The sequence below is a fragment of the Argiope bruennichi genome, chromosome 5 (genome assembly GCF_947563725.1).
Source record: "Argiope bruennichi chromosome 5, qqArgBrue1.1, whole genome shotgun sequence".
Classification (NCBI taxonomy): domain Eukaryota; kingdom Metazoa; phylum Arthropoda; class Arachnida; order Araneae; family Araneidae; genus Argiope; species Argiope bruennichi.
In genome coordinates this window covers 40,404,537-40,425,071 of record NC_079155.1, presented here as the reverse complement: position 1 = coordinate 40,425,071, position 20,535 = coordinate 40,404,537, and the positions used below count along the sequence as shown (strand labels likewise).

At 29.6% G+C, this 20,535-nt stretch overlaps 1 protein-coding gene across 1 annotated transcript in view; it reads left to right on the top strand.

Moving 5' to 3' along the window:
* The first annotated feature begins 6,622 nt into the window (after positions 1-6,622).
* The window catches only part of LOC129968807 (putative phosphoenolpyruvate synthase), a 58,577-nt gene continuing 44,664 nt past the window's right edge, over positions 6,623-20,535 (top strand). The window contains exons 1-8 of the mRNA XM_056083070.1: positions 6,623-6,824; positions 12,488-12,672; positions 14,300-14,559; positions 14,654-14,713; positions 16,314-16,427; positions 19,005-19,120; positions 19,210-19,268; positions 20,456-20,508. Coding sequence (XP_055939045.1) covers positions 6,782-6,824; positions 12,488-12,672; positions 14,300-14,559; positions 14,654-14,713; positions 16,314-16,427; positions 19,005-19,120; positions 19,210-19,268; positions 20,456-20,508 — 890 coding nt within the window. The 5' untranslated portion in view covers positions 6,623-6,781. The remainder of the gene's footprint in view (positions 6,825-12,487; positions 12,673-14,299; positions 14,560-14,653; positions 14,714-16,313; positions 16,428-19,004; positions 19,121-19,209; positions 19,269-20,455; positions 20,509-20,535) is intronic.

Genomic DNA, 20,535 nt, shown 5'->3' with positions numbered 1-20,535 from the left:
ATCTGAAACATATTATTTAAATTCTTGTCATTTTTTTTGGTTTAATTACGTAATGATTTATATTTTTAAAGAATTTCAATTTCTATCAAAATTGATGAAAAGAGAAGCCAAACATTTAATTTAGATTACACTGTTTACTAAGGTTCATTATTCCGATATGTAAGATAAAATATTAATTAAAATATTTGATTATAAACAATGGATTATTTACAAAATAATAGTTAATCAATATATTTAAAAACGCATTGCATCTGTAAAAATAAATAATATCTCAGGGAAAGCAGAAATATTTCGATTATTTTAGAATAATTAAAAGTAATTTATATATGCTTACAAATTTTAATGTATTATATATGTACAGTGATCCGATTCTTCTCAGAGAATTTGAGCTTTGCTGGAGCATGCCATTGTCATTGTTTGTAAAAGCATTAGGTTTTTGCAGCTCATTCAGCAGTAGCATACAATATGTTTAACGTAGTCTCAGATGAAAGAATCGCAAACTGTAAGAGCTGGAGTTCTTGATGACCATCTAAATGGGCGAAGTCTACATCACTTCATCGATCAATTCAGCTTCGAGAAATTTCCACGAGAATGAATTTGCGTTCCTTTTGGTGGCTCACATAAAAAGAAAAAGTGTAAAAGCATTTCTTCTTCCTTTAATTAAAATTGAAGAATAAAATTGAAATTTTTAAACAGTTATATTTGGATTTATTATATTGTTCAAAAACGTGTGATCTGCCAAGTCCTAATATAAATGCATATTAACGAACATTACCTTGCGAAAGTTTTCGAAAGAAAGGGCCAAATAGTTTTACAGATGCATTATCCCCTCAGTTGTAACTAAAATATCTTCTTTAAAAGCTGTTATTGATTGGCTCGATCTCTGCCTTAGCTTGGTTTACTCAAAATTTTCAATGTTTATTTGAACAACAGAGGCTCAAACAAGGTCCATCTGTCAAAAAAATCACTTGTTTTGTGTAAATACTTCAAACTTTTAATGCTATGGTTTCTTTCCATGCTCTGTAATCAAGCCTTCATTTCTTATAATTAATTTTCTTTCAGAAGCATTTTCTTATCATATTTCTGATTATTATATTCTTTTTGTCTTTCCTAATGCATGCCGAATTGTTCCAAGATTGCATAATTTCTAAAATGTGTTTTATGTGTGATTGGCAATGTATGAAACATTGGCATTCTATAGAATATCAAAAAAATTTATAGAATGCCCGGAGCTTTTAGAAAACGTATAAAATAGGAGAAATATTATATATTTTCCTTAAGCATTGTTTATAATGTCTAGGCGTTTTATGAATGACTAACTGCTATTTTGAGAAATACGAAAAAAAAAAGTTATTATAAGGCTACTGTTTAAAACAAATTCATTCGTCGAAAATACAAATGTTATTTTGAAGAAACAACGAAAGAGTGACATTTAAAATTTATTAAAAAACATTAAAAAAATTAAAGTTGTACAAAACAAATGTGTTTATATAACTGTTCTTGTTTGTGCATTTCTTATTTAATAAAATAAAATAAAATATGAACTTACTTCTTGTATCAAAGAAAAGAAATATTTTATTTTGTATTTTTGTACCTTAATTCTCATAAAAAGTAGAATAAAATCAGTTGAAGATGTATTTTTAACTTTTCGTTTTGTTATTTGGTATTCTATAGAATGCCCAAGAAATGAGTGAAATATTAATTGTTCCATACATTTTTGACCAATTTTTAGCAATTCACAAAATATTTAGATAATCTGTAGAATGCTTGATTTCAAACTTTGCCGGAAACATATACATCAGATGCTAATTTTGAGTAGTTGACTTTTGTAATTTTTGAACCGACAGTATAAAATTGTATCGATCACGAACAACAGATAATATCGATTTACGAATATAGGTAATCGCCTTTACTTTTTCTCAAATTCACCCCTCAACTTAAATTAAAAATTCATTTTTAATGTTACAAGATTGTTTTTCAGAATATTTTGCCATTGAAATCCGTTTTTACTTATTATGAATTTTATACTTATTCTTTAGGTTCTGGGATATTCATTTACCGTACATGTATATTGGTATTGAAATAAATGCTCAATGAATGAATGAATACTATTCAATCAATGAATGAATACAATAAAACAATAAATTAATACGACTTGAAAAAAAAGCATAAAACATTGAAAACTTTGAAAAACATAAAAATATTTTTAAAATTACAAATTTCTTCAATATTTATTTCAAGTCTGCATTTTCTGTCTTTTGCTGCTTCTAGTTCTCTTCATAATTGCATTACTATTTGATACTCAGTTGATTCCCGGGTCAGTGTCATTAGAAAGATATTACTAAGTGGCAAAAGTGCTTAGCCTTTTTAAAAGCTTACGTTGTTGTCGATTTTTATAGTACATACATTGTTTTGTGATACGAATTTTGCCGGTGTCAACGAAAATAAGTTTTTTTTTAATTGAAATCTGCTATCGCAAATTTTAAGCTTTTTTTTTGTTTTTGTTTTTTGTCATGCGCTATTAATTCGGTTTGAACTCGATTGAAACACATGAATTAATTGAAATAGTTTACTGCACCTTAAAAAGTGCATAAATTATGAAATAAAATCTGGTTTGAAAATCCTACAACTCAGTTAATGACTAGTAAAAACACACCATTGAATAATTTGAGGATGACTTCATAGTATTTAAAAAGATTATTTTAGATAGCGTATTAAATTGAATTAAAAATATTACTAAAATTAACTGAAAACTATATAGATATGAAATTCATATCATTAAAAAGGTAATTTGAGTTTTAAGATGGTACAAAGAATATTTGTTGGAAGATAATTGTTTTGGAAGATATGAATATCAGTTTCTGTAGGGAAGTCATAACGGTTACAATTAGGCTTAAGATTAATGTGCTGTCGCCAAAGTTGTAATATATCGAGCGATTTCTCACCAAATGTAATACGAACAATTCTTTTCTGCAACCTTTAAACGCCTTTTGTATCATTTCTGGTATTCATCCAGGATGGCAATCTTTAGGCGATTTTTTGGAGATTGGCATAATTTTGACGTGCTGTCCAGACAGGAAAATTAGGTACATGGCGGATATTCTCACCAAATTGTAACATTTTGTTGGCGATAAGTTACCAAATGTTAAGTTACCAAAAACGTTAATTTACCATAGTTAAATGATAAGTTACCAAAAACAACATCACGTTCTCACATGATAAAATGAAAACGATATGACGACAGCACTAATTAGTAGGTAATTCATATTGGCAGGTATTCGTTCGCTGTAATCGAAAGCAAAGAATGCCATCCACCAGAACAATCTTGGATTTCTATTTATTTGGGAAAGAATAGAATTTATTATTCGAGATGTAAGTTACTAATTTATTTTTCTGACTGAGAATATATTTCTTAGATATAAAGAAATTTTATGTCAAGAAAAACAGTCGTTAAGTTAATATATAAACTTAATAGATTCTAAAAAGTCATTGAAATAATTTCGTTTTGTTTAGCTTATAAATTTTTGCTGATATCCCAGCTTTAATCGGGATTCAATTTTCATCACGCAGTCCTCTTTTCTATAAAAATTGTAGGTATCCCTCCTCATTAAATATAAATTTTCTTTGAACTCCTTTTTCTAGATTTCAAGCTTTCATATCTTACTTTAAATAGACCTTTCAAATGTCTAAGTATTTCTAGAAGATGAAGAAACTGCACATTTCTGTTTCTGCAATGAATGTTTGGTAATTTGTTTGAACACGTCGTTACAATTAAATTGAACAAGTTTTTGACATCGAGATTATATCAATCATGCTTTCAGATTCATAAACACAATTGAAATTACAGATTTTCGTTTCCAACAGCAAAATTTGTATCACAAAACTATGCATGTAGTATGCGAATCCACAAAAAAACTTTTTTTATCCCTTTTAAAAGGCTAAGCCGTCTTGTCCTTCTGTTGTTATCATTTGACACTATATTTCTCTTCAGGGTCAATGTTACAAATAAGACATTATAAAACGATAAATACATTTCAAAATTATAGATAAGGGAATTTGATCTATGGGAACAATGCGATAAACAATGAGTTATAGTTAAACATGGTTGATATACATGATTTAAATAAAAATCATGAGACTGAAATAGAATTTCCTCAAGAATTTGATTATGAATCTCAAGAAGACGAAATTCTTCTAAATCCAAGAAGATGCAAATAAGGCTTATTCTTGTGATTTAGGCATCAGGGTGAACATTTTGTAAGAATGCTTCGGACAACTGAGCGTTATAAATGAATTTTTTTTGTAATGCAAAAAAATAAATAAAGTATGAAATTTTAAGATTGTGCAAAGTTTACTTTTGGTCTTATGACATTGACTATAGTTATTAGTTATATTACCTATACTAGGAACGAAATGATCAGCTTATGGAAGATCCAAATTTATTATAACTTGAACGAGTCTGCTGAAAACGTGCTAGATTTTTTTAGTGATACTGAGGATTTTTTCTGAGTTTACCATTCACAATTGATGTTTGTAAAGAAAGTTTCTCTGATTGAAATTAAGGAAAGTTTTATGCAAAATTTATCCCATATATTCCAGTAGTGACTAGTGGGTCTAGAAATCATGTTAACTAAACGAGATATTTTAGAAAGGAAATTAATGAGATGTTAAAAGATTTAACTGATAAAACGGAAAAAAAAAACCCTTGAGAATTTTTTTAAACGGATTTTCTATAATATGCTCAATTGAAGTAACATTTTTATAACATAAATTTGTTGGCTTTACTATTTTAATTTCAATAACACTTCTATATAATCCAAAACATGCCCGAAATTTTTAAAAGAAACCTTAGATAATATTTTAAGTTATTTGCAGTAAAATATGCATATTTCTATATAAAAGACTTTTTTTGTCATCACAAAGTCTGCTTTAGTAAAAGTTTCTTTGTAATTCAGATTATAGACAATAAAAATTTAAAAAATACATGGGTTATAGGGAGATTTATATGTTTGTTTTGCTTGATTGGGAGAATTAAATCTAGCCGTTCTTGTTTTAACACCACTTTAAAATTCGAAAAATTAGTTCTTCAGTGATAATTTTTTGTCCGTGCAGTGTTTTTTGACAGTTTTAGCGAATTTGTAAATATAGTTTTAATTATATTTTACAACATTTTCTTTCAACGTTTTATTAATTGCCCTTAATAGAGCAGGCGTTACTGTGATATTAAATATAGTTTTTATATATATATATTATCGTATCTACAATTAATAGTAATTCTTTTCAAAATTATTTACTAATTGATTATACATTATTATTTTAAGCTGTTTTAGGCAAGAGATTTGAATCTTCTTTAATATTCAAATAACTGTTTATGACATTCTTTGGAAACTTTTCATTGGTTTTTATCATTTTTTTAGCCCTTCTGTCATCGTCTTATATGCAACAAAGGCGGATTTCCTATCAAGCAGACCGGCAATTGCCTAAGGCCTCTAGGCTGTGAAGGGACAGCAGAAAGGTTGATACAAAATTTTATTTTCTAGTTGCCAAATAAATAAAATTTGAAAGAAATGCTAATTCTAATAATTATAAAATATTAGATTAATAATATAGATTATTTTAAAAATATAATTTGTCAGAATATTATATGTTCATTCGTTCACTTACTATTAACCTTCCTCGGATGGTGAGGGCCGTGGTGGCCTGGTAGTAAGGTCTCGGCTTGTGATCCGTCTCAGGTGTCGTCCTCGTCATCTGACCACGGTTCAAAATGACGAGGTCCTCCTAAAATAGCCCTAGTGTTGCTTTAAACTGGATGTTAATATAATTAAATTAAACTAATCATCGGATGGTGACTCTCATTCACCATTCAAGATGGTGCATTGCTTTGATCATTTAATTTTAATTGTTAAAACTATCTGCGGAGTAGTAAGAAGATGCCAATTCATTAAAAAGGGGAATTCAACGTAAAACAATTATATATATTTATTTTTCTGAGTAATAAACAAGTCTTTGTATTAGGTGAATAATTATGCATCGAATTCCTTTTCCGAGTACAAAGGGTTAAATGAGTGATAAATACTGAAAATCAGCTTAAATAATGTGATATACAAAAGTTGATGTTGCTCTACTTTTGAGTTAAAATAAACTAATAAATTGAAATACATTTTTACAATATTAATTGAATAAAAATTTACCCTAATTAAATTAATAACATATTGATTCAAGTAAAAATGATTTGAAATGTAAGTTAAATTCGCCAATTTATTTAACAATTTGTCTCATAAAGTACACTGTCTTGGATCTCAAAATATCTACGTATATCCACTATAGGCTCTATTGAAATTGCAAGAGGAAATGTTGGTAAAATGTTCTTTACATGTAATTTTAAAAGAACAGAATCTACCATTACTTTCCAGTTTACTGACAAGAGGTCATTTTTTCCATTCAAAAATTAGCAAACATTGCGCAATATGTGATGTCGCAATCGATCGAAACAAACTGAGCTCTCAGCTAGTATAAAAAAACGACCTTGACATCCGTCACAGCTCAGTTAGACCATAATCTATTATTTGCTATCTATGCTTGATTTCTTCGCTTCTTCATCATTCTGCGTTTGATTACTTACTGCTCGATAAAGTGTAGTCTGACGAAAAAGATAAGTGGTGTAAATGGTTTTTATCTTCTGGCTACTAAGTATTCTATTTCACGAATAGAACTTAGTTCTTTCTCATCCTTGCCGGCAGACCCGCGTCGGGAAAAAAGTGCTCGGCATATTAGCAGTATGGTGCTGTCATCTATCTCCAAAATATTTGAAATTCCATTAGGTAAGCTTCGGATTTTGGAATTTTTATTCATTTTTTGAAAAGTTTGACTTTAGGTACGAAATGGTGTATCAGACTCATGCATTAAATTGCAAGATCTTCGATATTTAAATATGTACTTAAATTAAAATAACAAAAAGATTTAAAAGATAAAAATAGCATGCTTAAGTATCCCAGATGTCCTATGCTGTGTTATATGGAAGGAAATAACAGTAAACATTGGAAATAAAATTAAATTATCAATTTTTGAAAAATCTGAAGAAAAACAAAAGCAGGTACTAATAACATGCCAATTCAAACTACAGAATTCTTTTATTGTTTTTTTTTTCAAGATAACGATTATTGTAAAATAATTACATCGATTGTTAATAACTGCAAGACTGCAAATGGTTGGCATCCTGTTAACAACGATAAAAAGAAACATTTAAAACTATTCAAGAAAAAAGCCTAAAATTTACTTACGTATGTTATAAATTGCTCATTGTGAGTTCACATGAGCAATTTATTACATACATTTTTTGTCACATGGGTAACATAAATACCGTAGTCCATTTCATTAGCATGCGAAGTATTTTTCATGAGCATCTTCAGTTCTATCAGTGGCAGATTTAAGAGGTACAAAGCAGTATTTAATATGAAATCTTTGTTTTAATAATCTGGTAATTTTAGTTAGTTCTATATTTTATATATTGCTCATTGTGAGTTCCCTTTGTCATATAGATAACATACATGTTGTAGTCCATTTTACTAACATTTGAAGCATTCTTTATGCGCATTCTCAGTTCGTTCTATAGTGGATTTAGGCACTTTACACCCACAGGCAGTGCTCAGTATGAAGTCTTAGAAAAACAATCTAGTAAATTTAGTTACACATATTTTTAGCAAAATTAAAATGTTAATGGCTCATTTAATTTCTTATTTTAATTACTTTATAAAAACATATGAAATGCATATTTTTTTTTTGTTTATTTTTATTCTCAATGACATCTATCTATGCTAGTAAACAATATTATTTTGATAAAGGTTCGATGTTTATTAATTTGAACGCTTATTAGCCTTGCCTTGCATTTTTTTTTTGTAAATTTTTAATACTTTATTGTTTTAAGTACTTTTAAAAGATTTTTTCAATGTGTACACTTTCCCAATCTAACGTCCCTTCGCTCAACCAATTCCCCTACCAATGTGCACAAGATTTTCTTCATGAGCAGATGTAGAAAAATTCAAACAATATTATAAAAGGTAAATATAACGTGTACTACTGAAATTGCTTAAAAGTAGTGCAAATGTGGAAAATTGAAACAGAGATGTCGAAATTATTCTATTTTTTTCTAGAAAGAATGAGGATTTAAAATTTTATTGCATTATTTCAAACAATAATTTCTTAAAAGGTCCGTTGAAGCTAAACAATAACGGGCAGTTTTTCCGTTTTTTTTAAAGAATTAATAAGATGTAAATTTTTATTCAGTTTGAAACGATGCCAATAAACAATTATAAAGCAAAGAAAAAATATCTCTTTAATAATAGTCAGAAGAATATCTTATCAAGTGTGTGAAGTGTTAAACACAATGCTAATGTCAAATTCTTTGGATCTTTATCAGAAGAAATGAGTGTCAATAATGGAGTCTGATAGGATGATTCTTTCTCCTGTCTTCTTTTTAACGTTGCTTTAGAGAAAGTCATAAGATATTCAGGAATTAACATCAGAGGCAATATATTCCCAAAATCAACACAATTTTTGGCCAATGCGGACGATTTTGACATCATTTTGAGAACTGTTTCCGCATGAAAAGATGCTTTTCTTTATTTAGAGCATGCTTTTAATAGCATGGGACTTATCATAAACAGCGAAAATACCAAATATATGCCTGTACTAAGTAATGGAACCTCCCATGAATCCCATATAGAAATGGGTTCTCACAAATTTCAGATTGTCCAAAGTTTTACTTATCTTGGTTCTATAGTTACTGATGACAATAGCATAGTCAAGGAGATTCAAGATCGTCTAATGAATGCAAATAAAGCCTTTTACGGACTAAAATGATTTTTTAAATCCTCACTACTATCAAGAAATACAAAATTTTTATTATATAAAATCTTAATTAGACCAATACTTGCCTATTTCTGAGAGACCTGGACCCTGGCCAAAGCTGGCGAAAATTAAATTGCCATTTCCGAAAGAAAAATTTTGCGAGTCATTCTTGGTGGGATAGAAATCAACAATGTTTGGAGAAGAAGATATAACTTTGAGCTATATAAAATCTATAGAGAGCCAGATATTACAAAGTTCATAAAAATAAATCGTATGAACTGGGCGGTTCATATATTTAGAATGGATAATGATTCCATATTAAAAAATCTTTTAAATAAACCTCTAACAAATAGGAAAAGGAGTAGACCCAAAATGAGATGGATGGAGTTAGTGGAGTCAGACTTCCTGGCTATCCAAAAAAGAAACTGTGTCAAAATAGTGTCAACACAAGTGTCAAAAATAGAAAGCGGTGGAACAGAATTCAAAGGAAGGCATTGGCCCACTCTGGGCTATCTAGCCAAATAAGATGATAATGATGATCAATATTTGAATAGATAACAATGAAAAGATTAAAACAGAAGTGATTAAATCTTTGTAGGAGTCAACATTCTTGATAGAAAAGTAACAGCTTTTATAAATGCCTTACCAAATTTTAATTTTTAATTCTCAATACCAGTTTCATAAAAAGTTTAGAATCAAAGTTGATGATCACATAGTTTTATCCTAGGATTATGATGTCATCTGGATTTTGCTAATGGATAAGGCAATTTAAAACATAAATATTTGTTTTAGTACTTATACACATATTTACTGATAAAAATTAAAAATTTGTGCACTTCTTATGCGCATACTCTTTGCTTTTTCTTTGACTAATCTGTTGAATTTACAGGATTTCGCATTTGGATTATGTACTTTAATAATGACAGAGATAACCAGAGACGTTTCTTAAAGATTCCGTGTTACTTTGCATGAAGTGGCATTATCACTTCTATTATTATTGAGAAGTGTGAGAGAGTAAACAAAATGTCTTATCTAAGCACTTAACTGCAAAACTTCTTATCATAAACCATATTGTGACAAGGGACAAATATTATCCACGGCGTCATTTTCTGGTCTATTAATTAAAGATTTCAATCAGAATCTATAAACATTCATCACACATGACCAAGAATTAAGAAAGGTATACTCCTCTTATACTGACACAGAGTGTTTTAAATGTTATAAATATTTTTTTTATTTATGAGCTCGTCTTTGTTTTTCCCCAGTATTGCGGGTTTTTATTTTTGTTTTCGCTATCTAAAGAATTCAATAAAAACTCACTTATTCCATGATAGGTTACAAATGAGAGTATAAGATGGTTATTAATTGAAATATATGATTAATACCGTATTCTGATGTTATCCGAGAAGAAATGTTTTCGAACAAACATCAGAATTTTGATTCTTACCACAAGTCATATGCCAGCACATTATAGTTGTTCTATTATTTCCAGATGGTCTAGCGTAAATAGATCACCTCCATTAATCTAAAAATTCCGAACAACCGATAAATAGAATCAGGTTCTATGAAATGTCAGCTTTTGTCTGATTTAATTTTGTCTAAATGTTTGATCCATACAATCCAAAATGTGCGAGTGGGAATGTCTCGTCTTTATACCAATGGCATTCCGGAAAGAGCTTTCGTCCATGCTGGGAAGAAGCCGAACCCAACAACCGATGAATAAAATAGATTTTTTTTTCTAATTTAATTTGGTCTAAATGTTAGAAATCAAACAATCCAGAATGTTAGAGTGGGAATGTCTGTTCAACATTTAACCAATGGCATTCTGGAAAGTGCTTTTGTCCCTGCTGGAAAGTAAACTATCCAAACAACCTATAAATGAAATCGAGTCTTTTGAAATGTCGACTTTTGCCTGATTTAATTTGGTCTAAATTTTTGAATGTGGAAGTGGGAATGTTTCGTCTTTATACCAATGGCATTCCGGAAAAAGCCTTCGTCCATGCTGGAAAGAAGCCGAACCCAACAACCGATGAATAAAATCGGCTGTTGTTTAATTTAATTTGATCTGAATGTTTGATCCAAACAATCCAAAATGTGGGAGTGGGAATGTCTTGTCAATTTTATATCAGCGGCATTCCGGAAAGAGCTTGTCCTTGCTGGAAAGTAATCTAACCAAATAACCGATGAATGGAATCAGGTCTTTTGAAATGTCGACTTTTGTCTGATTTAATTTGGTCTAAATATTTGATCCAAACAATCCAAAATATGGGAGTGGGAATGTCTCATCAACTTTATATCAATGTTATTCCAGAAAGAGCTTCCGTCCCTGCTGCAAAGTAAGTGCTTTGATGTGTCCAGAAATAAATCGTGAAAAAGTGTCTTCTGTTTTCAGGTAAGTTTGCTCTTGAATTGAAGAAAGCAATTAGAGCCTATAACAAAATACCATGCGTAGTTGAGTGGCGCTTTACAGAACTGATTTATTTCTATTTTTTTTTAACTGAGAAGTTTTTTCCTCATGCATGGTTTCAGTAGAAGCCGTCAAGGTATCAGCTGATTCAATCAATGAATTAAGTAATTAGATTAATGTTCAATTGCTGTGTTCTCCAGGAACAATTTTCTAATATATCTTGGAACTTTTATTCGTATTCCAGGTCATAAGTGAGCATGCAAGTTATACATAAATTGAATTTTTTGATTAATGCCCTGTTTAAATGTTGCCGGAGGATTATTTTCTAAGTAGACCTCATAATTTAGATTTTTAAATAGAAGGCGGAAATAATGTCTGAGCTGTTGTTGCACGGTTCTCAATTTTGACCACAGTAGTGCGAGGATCGTACCATGACACACTTTGTTTTCACTTTCTCAAGTAACAATTCACCAAGCAGAGTATATTTTGATGGAAATATTGATGGAAATATTGAAATTTGATGGAAATATTGAAATTTATCTTACGATACTAAATTCGAGACCGATGTAATACCAAGTCAGCCTCTCAAGATGAGCATGAAGTACATGGAAATAGAGTGACTTTGTTTGTAATTTATTATAATCATCTTTCTGAAAATGATTGGAAATTCTTTTTAGAAACTGTAACAATATATCATTTGCCAATATTTTTTTCCCAAAAATATATGGATGGAAAGACATTTTGTTGACAAACAGCAATTTATAAAAATTCTTCATATATCTACTTTTAGGAAATTATAAGTTTGCGGTATAAGTAAAGACATGGCACAGAGAAAAGAATTTTACATATTGTTTATTTTTAAAGACAGTGTGAATTTTCATAATTGAAAAATACATTCTATTATTTTATTCAAAGTGCATTTTTATATTAAATTTGTAAAGCGCTAGATACTTAGCATTATATGATACATGTATGCCAAAGCACTGACAGTGGATATCAAATATGGATGGAATAAATTATATTTTGTGACAGAAATAAGATGGTATTATGGGAAATAACAGTAATACATATTTATATATACAATCAATCAGACAACTAAAGATAGCTTACTGAAAATGTAACGAGGCATAAATCATTTGATTCTTTATATTCTTTTTGATTGTTTCTATTATTTTTTTATTTATTTACTTTTGTGGTACCGCTTGATATATATTTTGGTTATTTTTTCAGATTTTATTTTCTGGATAAAATGGATAATAACGTATATTGCAATACGCATTCTCAGTGCATTCCAACGTAAAAAGTTCGACTTGTATGACATCGATGCCATTGGAGATCCTGTAAAATTAGGATACATTGTGCCCCAGCTGGAAAAGGAAATTGAAGCCCCGTTTCCGGAATCTCATTTACCAGATGTTAGTATTAAGATTTATTTCCTAATTTGTCTTATATTGCATTTTACTTGACCAAGAAAATATCAGTATGCAGGACAAGAAATGGGAATCGATAATGCAGGGTAATTAAAAACAAACAACTATGCAATTTGAAACTAACCGTTGATAAATGAATTCCGGGTTCAGTATTGTAAGTTTAACCTCAGGGTGAATACTTATTATTTAAACCTGAATAAGCATCAATTCATTTGACAATAAATTATTTATAGAAATTATGGAAAAATTGCAGCACTAGAATACTTTTTTTGTAATATTTTATAACAACAGTTGTATCCCCACAATTTGTATTAGTGACTTGAAACAAAGCCAGGAACATTGCATAGTTAAGTTATTCGTTTCAACGGTTACAAGATTCTATGAGATTCACTTAAAGCCTGAACTTGACTAAACTCAGTTCTGCTATCGAGGGTGAAAAAAAAAAAAAAAAAAAAGACAGCATAGAAATTTGTGGAGTAGGAGGCTAGTTAGATCCTGTCTTTCCTCTAATTAAGATTTTTAATTAAGATAGATCATAAAAGTTTGTCGAAACTAGAAGTAAATTGTTTTATAAACAGAAATTTATTTTATTTCGGAGGGGTTATAATATGTAAATAAATAAATAAAATAGAAATGATATTGCGATCGTTCTTTTACTTTTTTTGTATACGTAATATAGAGAAAGTATAGTTAGGATAAAATATCCTCGTTTCTTGAGGGCAAAAAATACCTTTTTGAAAAATATCCTCTGCTTGTGACAAAGATAACTCAAACATGCATTGAGCTAGATGGGTGGAATTATAAATATGGTCTTTACACCAAATTTGCAAGTTTCTATCAAATTTTGTGTAAAATCTGATAAGAGGAAATTCATCTGTCCGGTTGTTCTATTATAAATTAACTCGATATCTACAAAAAGAAGAAAACTAAATAGTTAAGATTCGGTACACGGATTTAACATCTATTGTATATACACCTGCAGAATTTTGAGCCAAATCCAACAATGAGCTGACTGTCTGTCTGCCTATACTTTCAGAAACATGTATTAAAAAACGCAATGACTTAAATACATCAAATTTGGCTTGGGACTTTGTAACTACAAGTGCCGTTTTATCTAATACTGATAAATCTTTGTTCCACTCGGTTAAGAAAAACGTGTCTAAAGCACAAATCCGATTTTCGAATAATATTTACAGTATAACAAGGATAAATCGCCAAAAAAAACTCGCCATGGATGACACAATAAATTCACTAAAGATGCTAAATTCAAGCCAAAAGTTATTATTTCATAATTATTGTACACCAATGTCATGCAAAGGCGTTCTCTGGCATGACCAATTTATTAGAGAGTATGAGAGGAAGCTATGGGGAGTCTGCTTCCGTTGGTTTTAAATATTAAAATATTTTTATTCAAATGAATCATATATCGCCTGGTAAAGTATAAAAGGTATTAAAAAGGCATTTTCGGTATGAAACAATCACTTAATTAATTAAATTAAATCGGAATTCTTTTATGATCGCATAACTGCGCCACTTTTTTGAACTTCTTTTTACCAATATACTCGATATCAACTATTTTAGTTTGAAGATTTGTATCTTTGTTTATTTGAAGGCTTCAGATGAAATTACTTTTTATGGAGTGAATTCAAAATCCGAAAGCTTCTTCGTGCGTATATCTCGAGGACTTAATCAGAAAGCTGATGCTTTTGTTCATCTGAAATTAGCAACTGGTAAAACATACAGTCTAGTGGAAACAGTGGGGTACCAAGAATCATCTGATGGCTACTGTCATGCTTTTTCTTGTGGGAAACTTCGAGTACATTATGTTTGCCCTATGAGAAGATGGAGGATATTTTATTGTGGAATGTTGAAGTAAGTTTGGAAAAAAAAGCGATAATTTTAGGTTATGTTCAAATGCTTATTTTTCCGAAGTCATATTATTTTTATTTATTTATTTATTTTGTAGAGAAACATCGGAAAACAAGAATGATTTTGAAGAATTAGTTTTTGTAAAATTCGCATTGTCGTAAGTGATTTTTTGGTTGTTTTAGTTTAAATAATTTTATATTTTAGTAAAAATCTATTAGGGAATTTTAGCAAATGTAAAATTTGTATTTCCTTTGTTATTAAAATTGTAAGAAAATTTGTATGTCCTTGGAATTAAACCGTGCCTTAGATTTAGTAAGTTCAGATGCGGCGAAAATATTTTGATAGTAAAATTATAGTATAAAACATGTTATGTTTTGTAAGTTAAATTGATAAATCTTTATCGAACTGAAATGATAATTATAAAAATAGATAAAATAGCAAAAAATATTCTGCATCTCGGAGGAGCGTTCAAAATACATTCATTAACGTACAGGTTCATTAATTTTCAAAATGTTCAGTAATTAATGATCAGATTTAAAAAATATGGAATGAAATCCTAAAATTATAGTTATAAATAGAATCTGGAAATTATTTATACTTATGGATTCTTTGATCAGAAAGTTTTATTCACATGTTTGACATTAAAACTTTTTACGAGTCAAATCGCATTGATTATTGAAAGAGTAATATTACGATATTTTTCGAGCTGCTAACGGTAATTTTGCAAACGTTTATTAAAGAGTTTTTAAAAAATCAATAAACTTCAAATTAACCCTTTAAAGGGCCATTTTTTTCTAGTCATATTATGTTTAAATATTTTTAGGCATGAAATTAGAATAAGAAAAGGGATTCATTTAGCTTATTAGATAAATTTAATTTGATTAATTAATTAATTTGGTTAATTAATAATTAAGTACAAATCAAGACACATCATTTTGTGTGAGATAAAGAACTGAAGCATCTAAGTTTCTGTCTTTCTAAAAAAAATTGTCAAAACTGATGTCAACCTACATAATTTCATACAAAGATTGATAAATTTGGTGGGAAGCATACTTCCCACGGCCTTAGAAAGGGTTAACTTAATAAGAATTTTACATCTATTACTTTTTTCAATTCGATTGTATTCAGTGGCTACTTTCAGGTTAAAAAAAATCAGGTCTGTAAATTAATCACTAAATAAAGAACTGTTAAAAAATTGCAAAGATTATAAATTGGTTTGATTAAAATTAAAAAACATTTTAAGAAATATGAAAGGATTATCTGTCAAACATAAACAGCGGACAATACACAACAGGTAAATGCCAGTAAAAGCTGACAGCAGCAAAATATTCTTACCTCCCCCCCCCCCTGAAGCTGATGTCAGATATTCCGAAAATGTTTTAGAGAAATATTGTATTTCTACAAAATAAATTAGAGTTACAACTGTTTGGTGCAAATATTTTTATTACTTTAAGATGCTAAAACTAATGTATGGACATTCTGTATTCTGAAATTTTGAGTAAATAATTTTTTAAATATAATATTTAAACATTAAAAAATATTGAGCATTTTATATTTAAATCAATTTTTTATTAAATGTTATTCATTATAAATGATTATTCATAGAAATTGCAATAAAATTGTTCTTTGATAGGAATGAGACGAATCAAACGATTAAAAAATATTAAGCATGATTAAAAAATATTAATTAAATATCCGGAGCTTTAAATAATTACCTCAAATTAATGTTGTGTTTCCCATTTTTATTTTCCCTGCAGGTGGAAGGCATCATCAGATGTATACGATTTGACAGTAGACACCAATCCTCAAGAATTCGCCAATGCAATAGCGAGATCGGATTGGGAATTACCTCTAGTGCCACCAATTCAAAAGTAATTTAGTAACATTGATAAAATTTTTACATATTTTTTTTAATCTTTTTATTTATAAGTCATTTAAAGAGTAGTTGTGTGTTTGCATTAAAGTAAAAAGCAATAAAAATGTAATAGCTTTTGCTAAAATAATATTGGGGAAATATTTTAAATATATGGTCAATTCTTCTTATTATTAATTACAATATACTGTTTATGTTTAAGAAACATTAATTCTAGGAAGAAAGTTATGAATTCTAGTCTTTTATTGTGCTCTTAACTAACATTATTGAAACACTTATAGACTGATGATCACTTTTATCAACCTTTGATATGTAGAATTGCGAACAAATTTGTAGATTTTTGTCAAATGTTGACTTAAACCATTCACAGGAAGTATATCTAATTCGCTATTCGAGTACATTTGAATTTAGTAACTACAAAATGCATGCAGCTATGTAGAAAAAATTTGGAACTAAGCAAGTATATGGGATAACAAAAAAATTTGTAGATACCTTCCAAAGTTTGAGCTAAAAGGCATTCTGTCTGGCTTTTCGAGTACAAGAGAAGTCGAAAACTATAAAAAGTAAAACGGTTGGTAAACGGTAAAAAAGTAAAATTTAATTTAATATACAGATTTACCATATAAATAATTAGTACATTTTGAATCAAATACAACAATCAGTACTATAGGTCTGTACTTTGTATGTATGTAAAAGTAATGGTTTAAATCAGTGACATTCGGTTATGTTATCTTATCAATACGAATATGGATATAATTTGTTTTAAATGTTAGGGTTAATCAGGCGGGAAATACGAGTATAAAATACATATTTTTTGCGATCAATATAGTAAAAATGCTAGATTTACACCGGTATTTATTATATTTCATAACTATTGCTTGTAAACGCCATGAAAGTCATTCGGAGTTTCACAATTTAATGGAAGAGGGAACGATAAGACATTTATTGGAGAGGTGCTAGAAAGTTTCAGGAACACCACCTCCCACTGGTTTCTATAAAAGTTTAATAGTTTACTTTTTTGTTTTAACTTTTACTTTCTTTTAGGAAAAGTATGCAATGAAAATATATTGTAATCATCAAAGAATTCAGTCTTCGCATAATGATAAGCCATTACTTTTCAGACCTTTTCCAGTGCGTAAAACACATTTTTGGAACTATATCCGTCTCTGTGTTTATCTATGAATACGATTAATTCAAAATGGCATTGAAAACCTATACAGCTATATAAATAAAATGTGGCACATAGGTCAAATATCAAAAGCATAGTTTCGTATCAAGTGTTTAATAAATTTGTTTATTGGTATGTAATTTTTCATGCATGTAAACGCGATTTATTAAAAATTTAAGGAATTTGGACGAAGAAAATTTAGTACACATATATTTAAAATGCAGATCAATATCGAATTTTAAAAACTGTGGAGGGGTTGACCGTCTATCTTTCCATACATTCTTATACATGCAAACACGATAAGATAAAATGGTAACAATTTATGCATACGGAATTAGGTATATGATTTTGTTACTACTTATTTCAGATTTTAATTTCTGTTGGTATGAAAATGATGTCAAAGGTGCATATTTGGTTTTCTTAACTGTGCTAAGGCGTACTAAACTCTCATGTGCGAAAATCTGAAATCGCAGTCCAGTAACATGACCATCATACAAAAGCAATTGCTTGGGTAGCGGAGTTGTTACCTGGCTTATAAGCTTTCGCCACAGACTCTCCCTCCAATGAGTCGGAGGTGAGACGAACGATATGGCTGTTGAGTGGTGATGTTATTAGCTGTTGATTCTAATGCGCCTGTATCCAGTTGAGTAGCGCCAAGCGTTATGACGAGAGTTTGTGGGTGAGTGGTTGCTGATGCTGTTGCGCCAAGTGAGTCTGGCGACTTTGGTTGCTGCGTCAAGTGAATCGGACGACTTTAGTTTGCTATGGATAGATGGCGCCACAAAAGCTGTACGAAGGTTGAAGGTTCATCGTCCGAGGTCACCAATGTAGCGGATTGGGATGCGTGAGGATAGAACCTAGAAATAGAACCTGAGACCTAGTGGTTCGCAGTTCAGTAACATGACCATGATACAAAAACAATTGCTCGGGTAGCGTAGTTGTTAACTGGCTTATAAGCTTTCACCACAAAAGATAATCTTGTACCATTCGCGGCTTCGCTCAGTACGCAATTTTATGCGAGTAGAAGACGGAGAACTCCCTTATTAAAAAGTATGTGGGAAAGTCTAGGGGAGATAACGACAATTGCTTTCGAGTTTGTGCTACTCATGATTTCTCCCTTCTTCCATTTACTAGCTGTAGTGTCAGTTTTAAGTTTACGTTTTAGGTTGTATCTCTGATTTAAATAAAATCTTCTGACTATTTAATTTTCATACGCAGAGGTTAAATTGTATTTTATTCTATATATATTTATATTTGCCATCTAAAAAGGCAACAATAAAATGCAAGTTATTTTTTTAATTTATGTTCCTTATTTGAAATTATTTTTGATTTTTGCTTAAACAGCCTTTTTAAATGTACTTTCAATTTATAATTTAAATAAAAACAGAAAATTTTATGGCATTCTAGATTTAATGACGCCTTTAACTTATATGCTCAAACCGGAGTGATTACTGGAACCATTTCGGTAAATGATGGACCAGACTATGAAATTTATTTATTTGGAGAAAAAATCAGAAATCTTGGTAAGCATTATTTTTAATACCATATTTGCATCAATACAGTATATTCAAACATCAGTGTTCTAATCTATTTGTTTTAACTTATTTTATAGGTAAAAATGATGCTGCCTCAGGATGTAAATTCACAACTATTTTAGGAAATTCTCCATCAGTAAGTTTATTTCAATATGAATCTTATCTTTTCAATATATTAGTTACCAGTGTATCAGGAACTGTAAATATTTCTTATCGAAACATTAACCGTTACAAGATATAAAGCGTCGTTGGAAAATTCCTGACAGTTAACCGAGAACGGTTAATAAACTCTATCCATCATATTACTATTTTTAAAAAGACTTATTTTTTTTTCAAAGTTTCAGCAATTTTCCGAACACTGTGGAATTAAAACGCAATAAGTCTAAATTGAAGATACGCTGCTTACATTTTCTTGTATGTATGCATTCTCATGTATCATGTTTTCCTCACTCTCATGTATTTTCATGTATCATCTTCTCATTCTTTTGTATTATCATGTACCATCTTCTTCTCATTATCATGAATTCTAATGTATTATTTTTTTTTCTCATTCTCATATATTATTTTTTTTCTCATTCTCATGTATCATATTCTTCTCATTCTCATGTGTCATATTCTTCTCATTCTCTGGTACCATGGTTTTCTTATTCTCATGTATCCTCTTCTCCTCATTCTCAAATATCAGCTTATTCTCATGTATAATCATGTATCATGCTCTTCTCATTTTTATGTCTCATTCTTCTTATGTATGCGCTATCTCTCATGTTCGCATTCTCTTGTATGATGTATGTATTCTCATCTACGCATCTTTTGTATTCTCATCTACGCATCTCTTGTATTCTCATCTACGCTTTTTTGTATTCGCATGTTCTCATGTATTTCCATATATTATATATATGGTTAGCATTGTCATCAAGGAAATATACTTTAGTAGAATGTTTTTACTGTTACTTTAATTTGATTCCTGCTCGCAATAAAGTATTTGTTTCCGTACGATGCATCACATTTCTTGTCCTCACTGTAAATTAAAATTGTAAATTGTTTATTTCTAAAGTTCATCAGAAGTACTATGAACAATTTTTAATGTATTCTCAGTTGATTGTTATCAGTTTTCTTACAGTAAGTTATTATACAGACTATCTGGAGTCCCATCCTGTGATAATTTCTTTTTGAATTCTTTAACAATCCTTATATATATATTTTCCTTATACGTCAGTGTTTTTTTGTGCATTCACATCTCTTTGCTACTTATTTATTGAACGATCTTAGTTGAAATAACTGATAATTCTAAATTTGAAATATACTTTATTTCTTCTTTTTCAGGATGGAACACATTTTCATTTGTCAGAATTTTCGATTCCACATACTTGCAAAAAGTATTTTTGTATTTTAATTTATTAGGA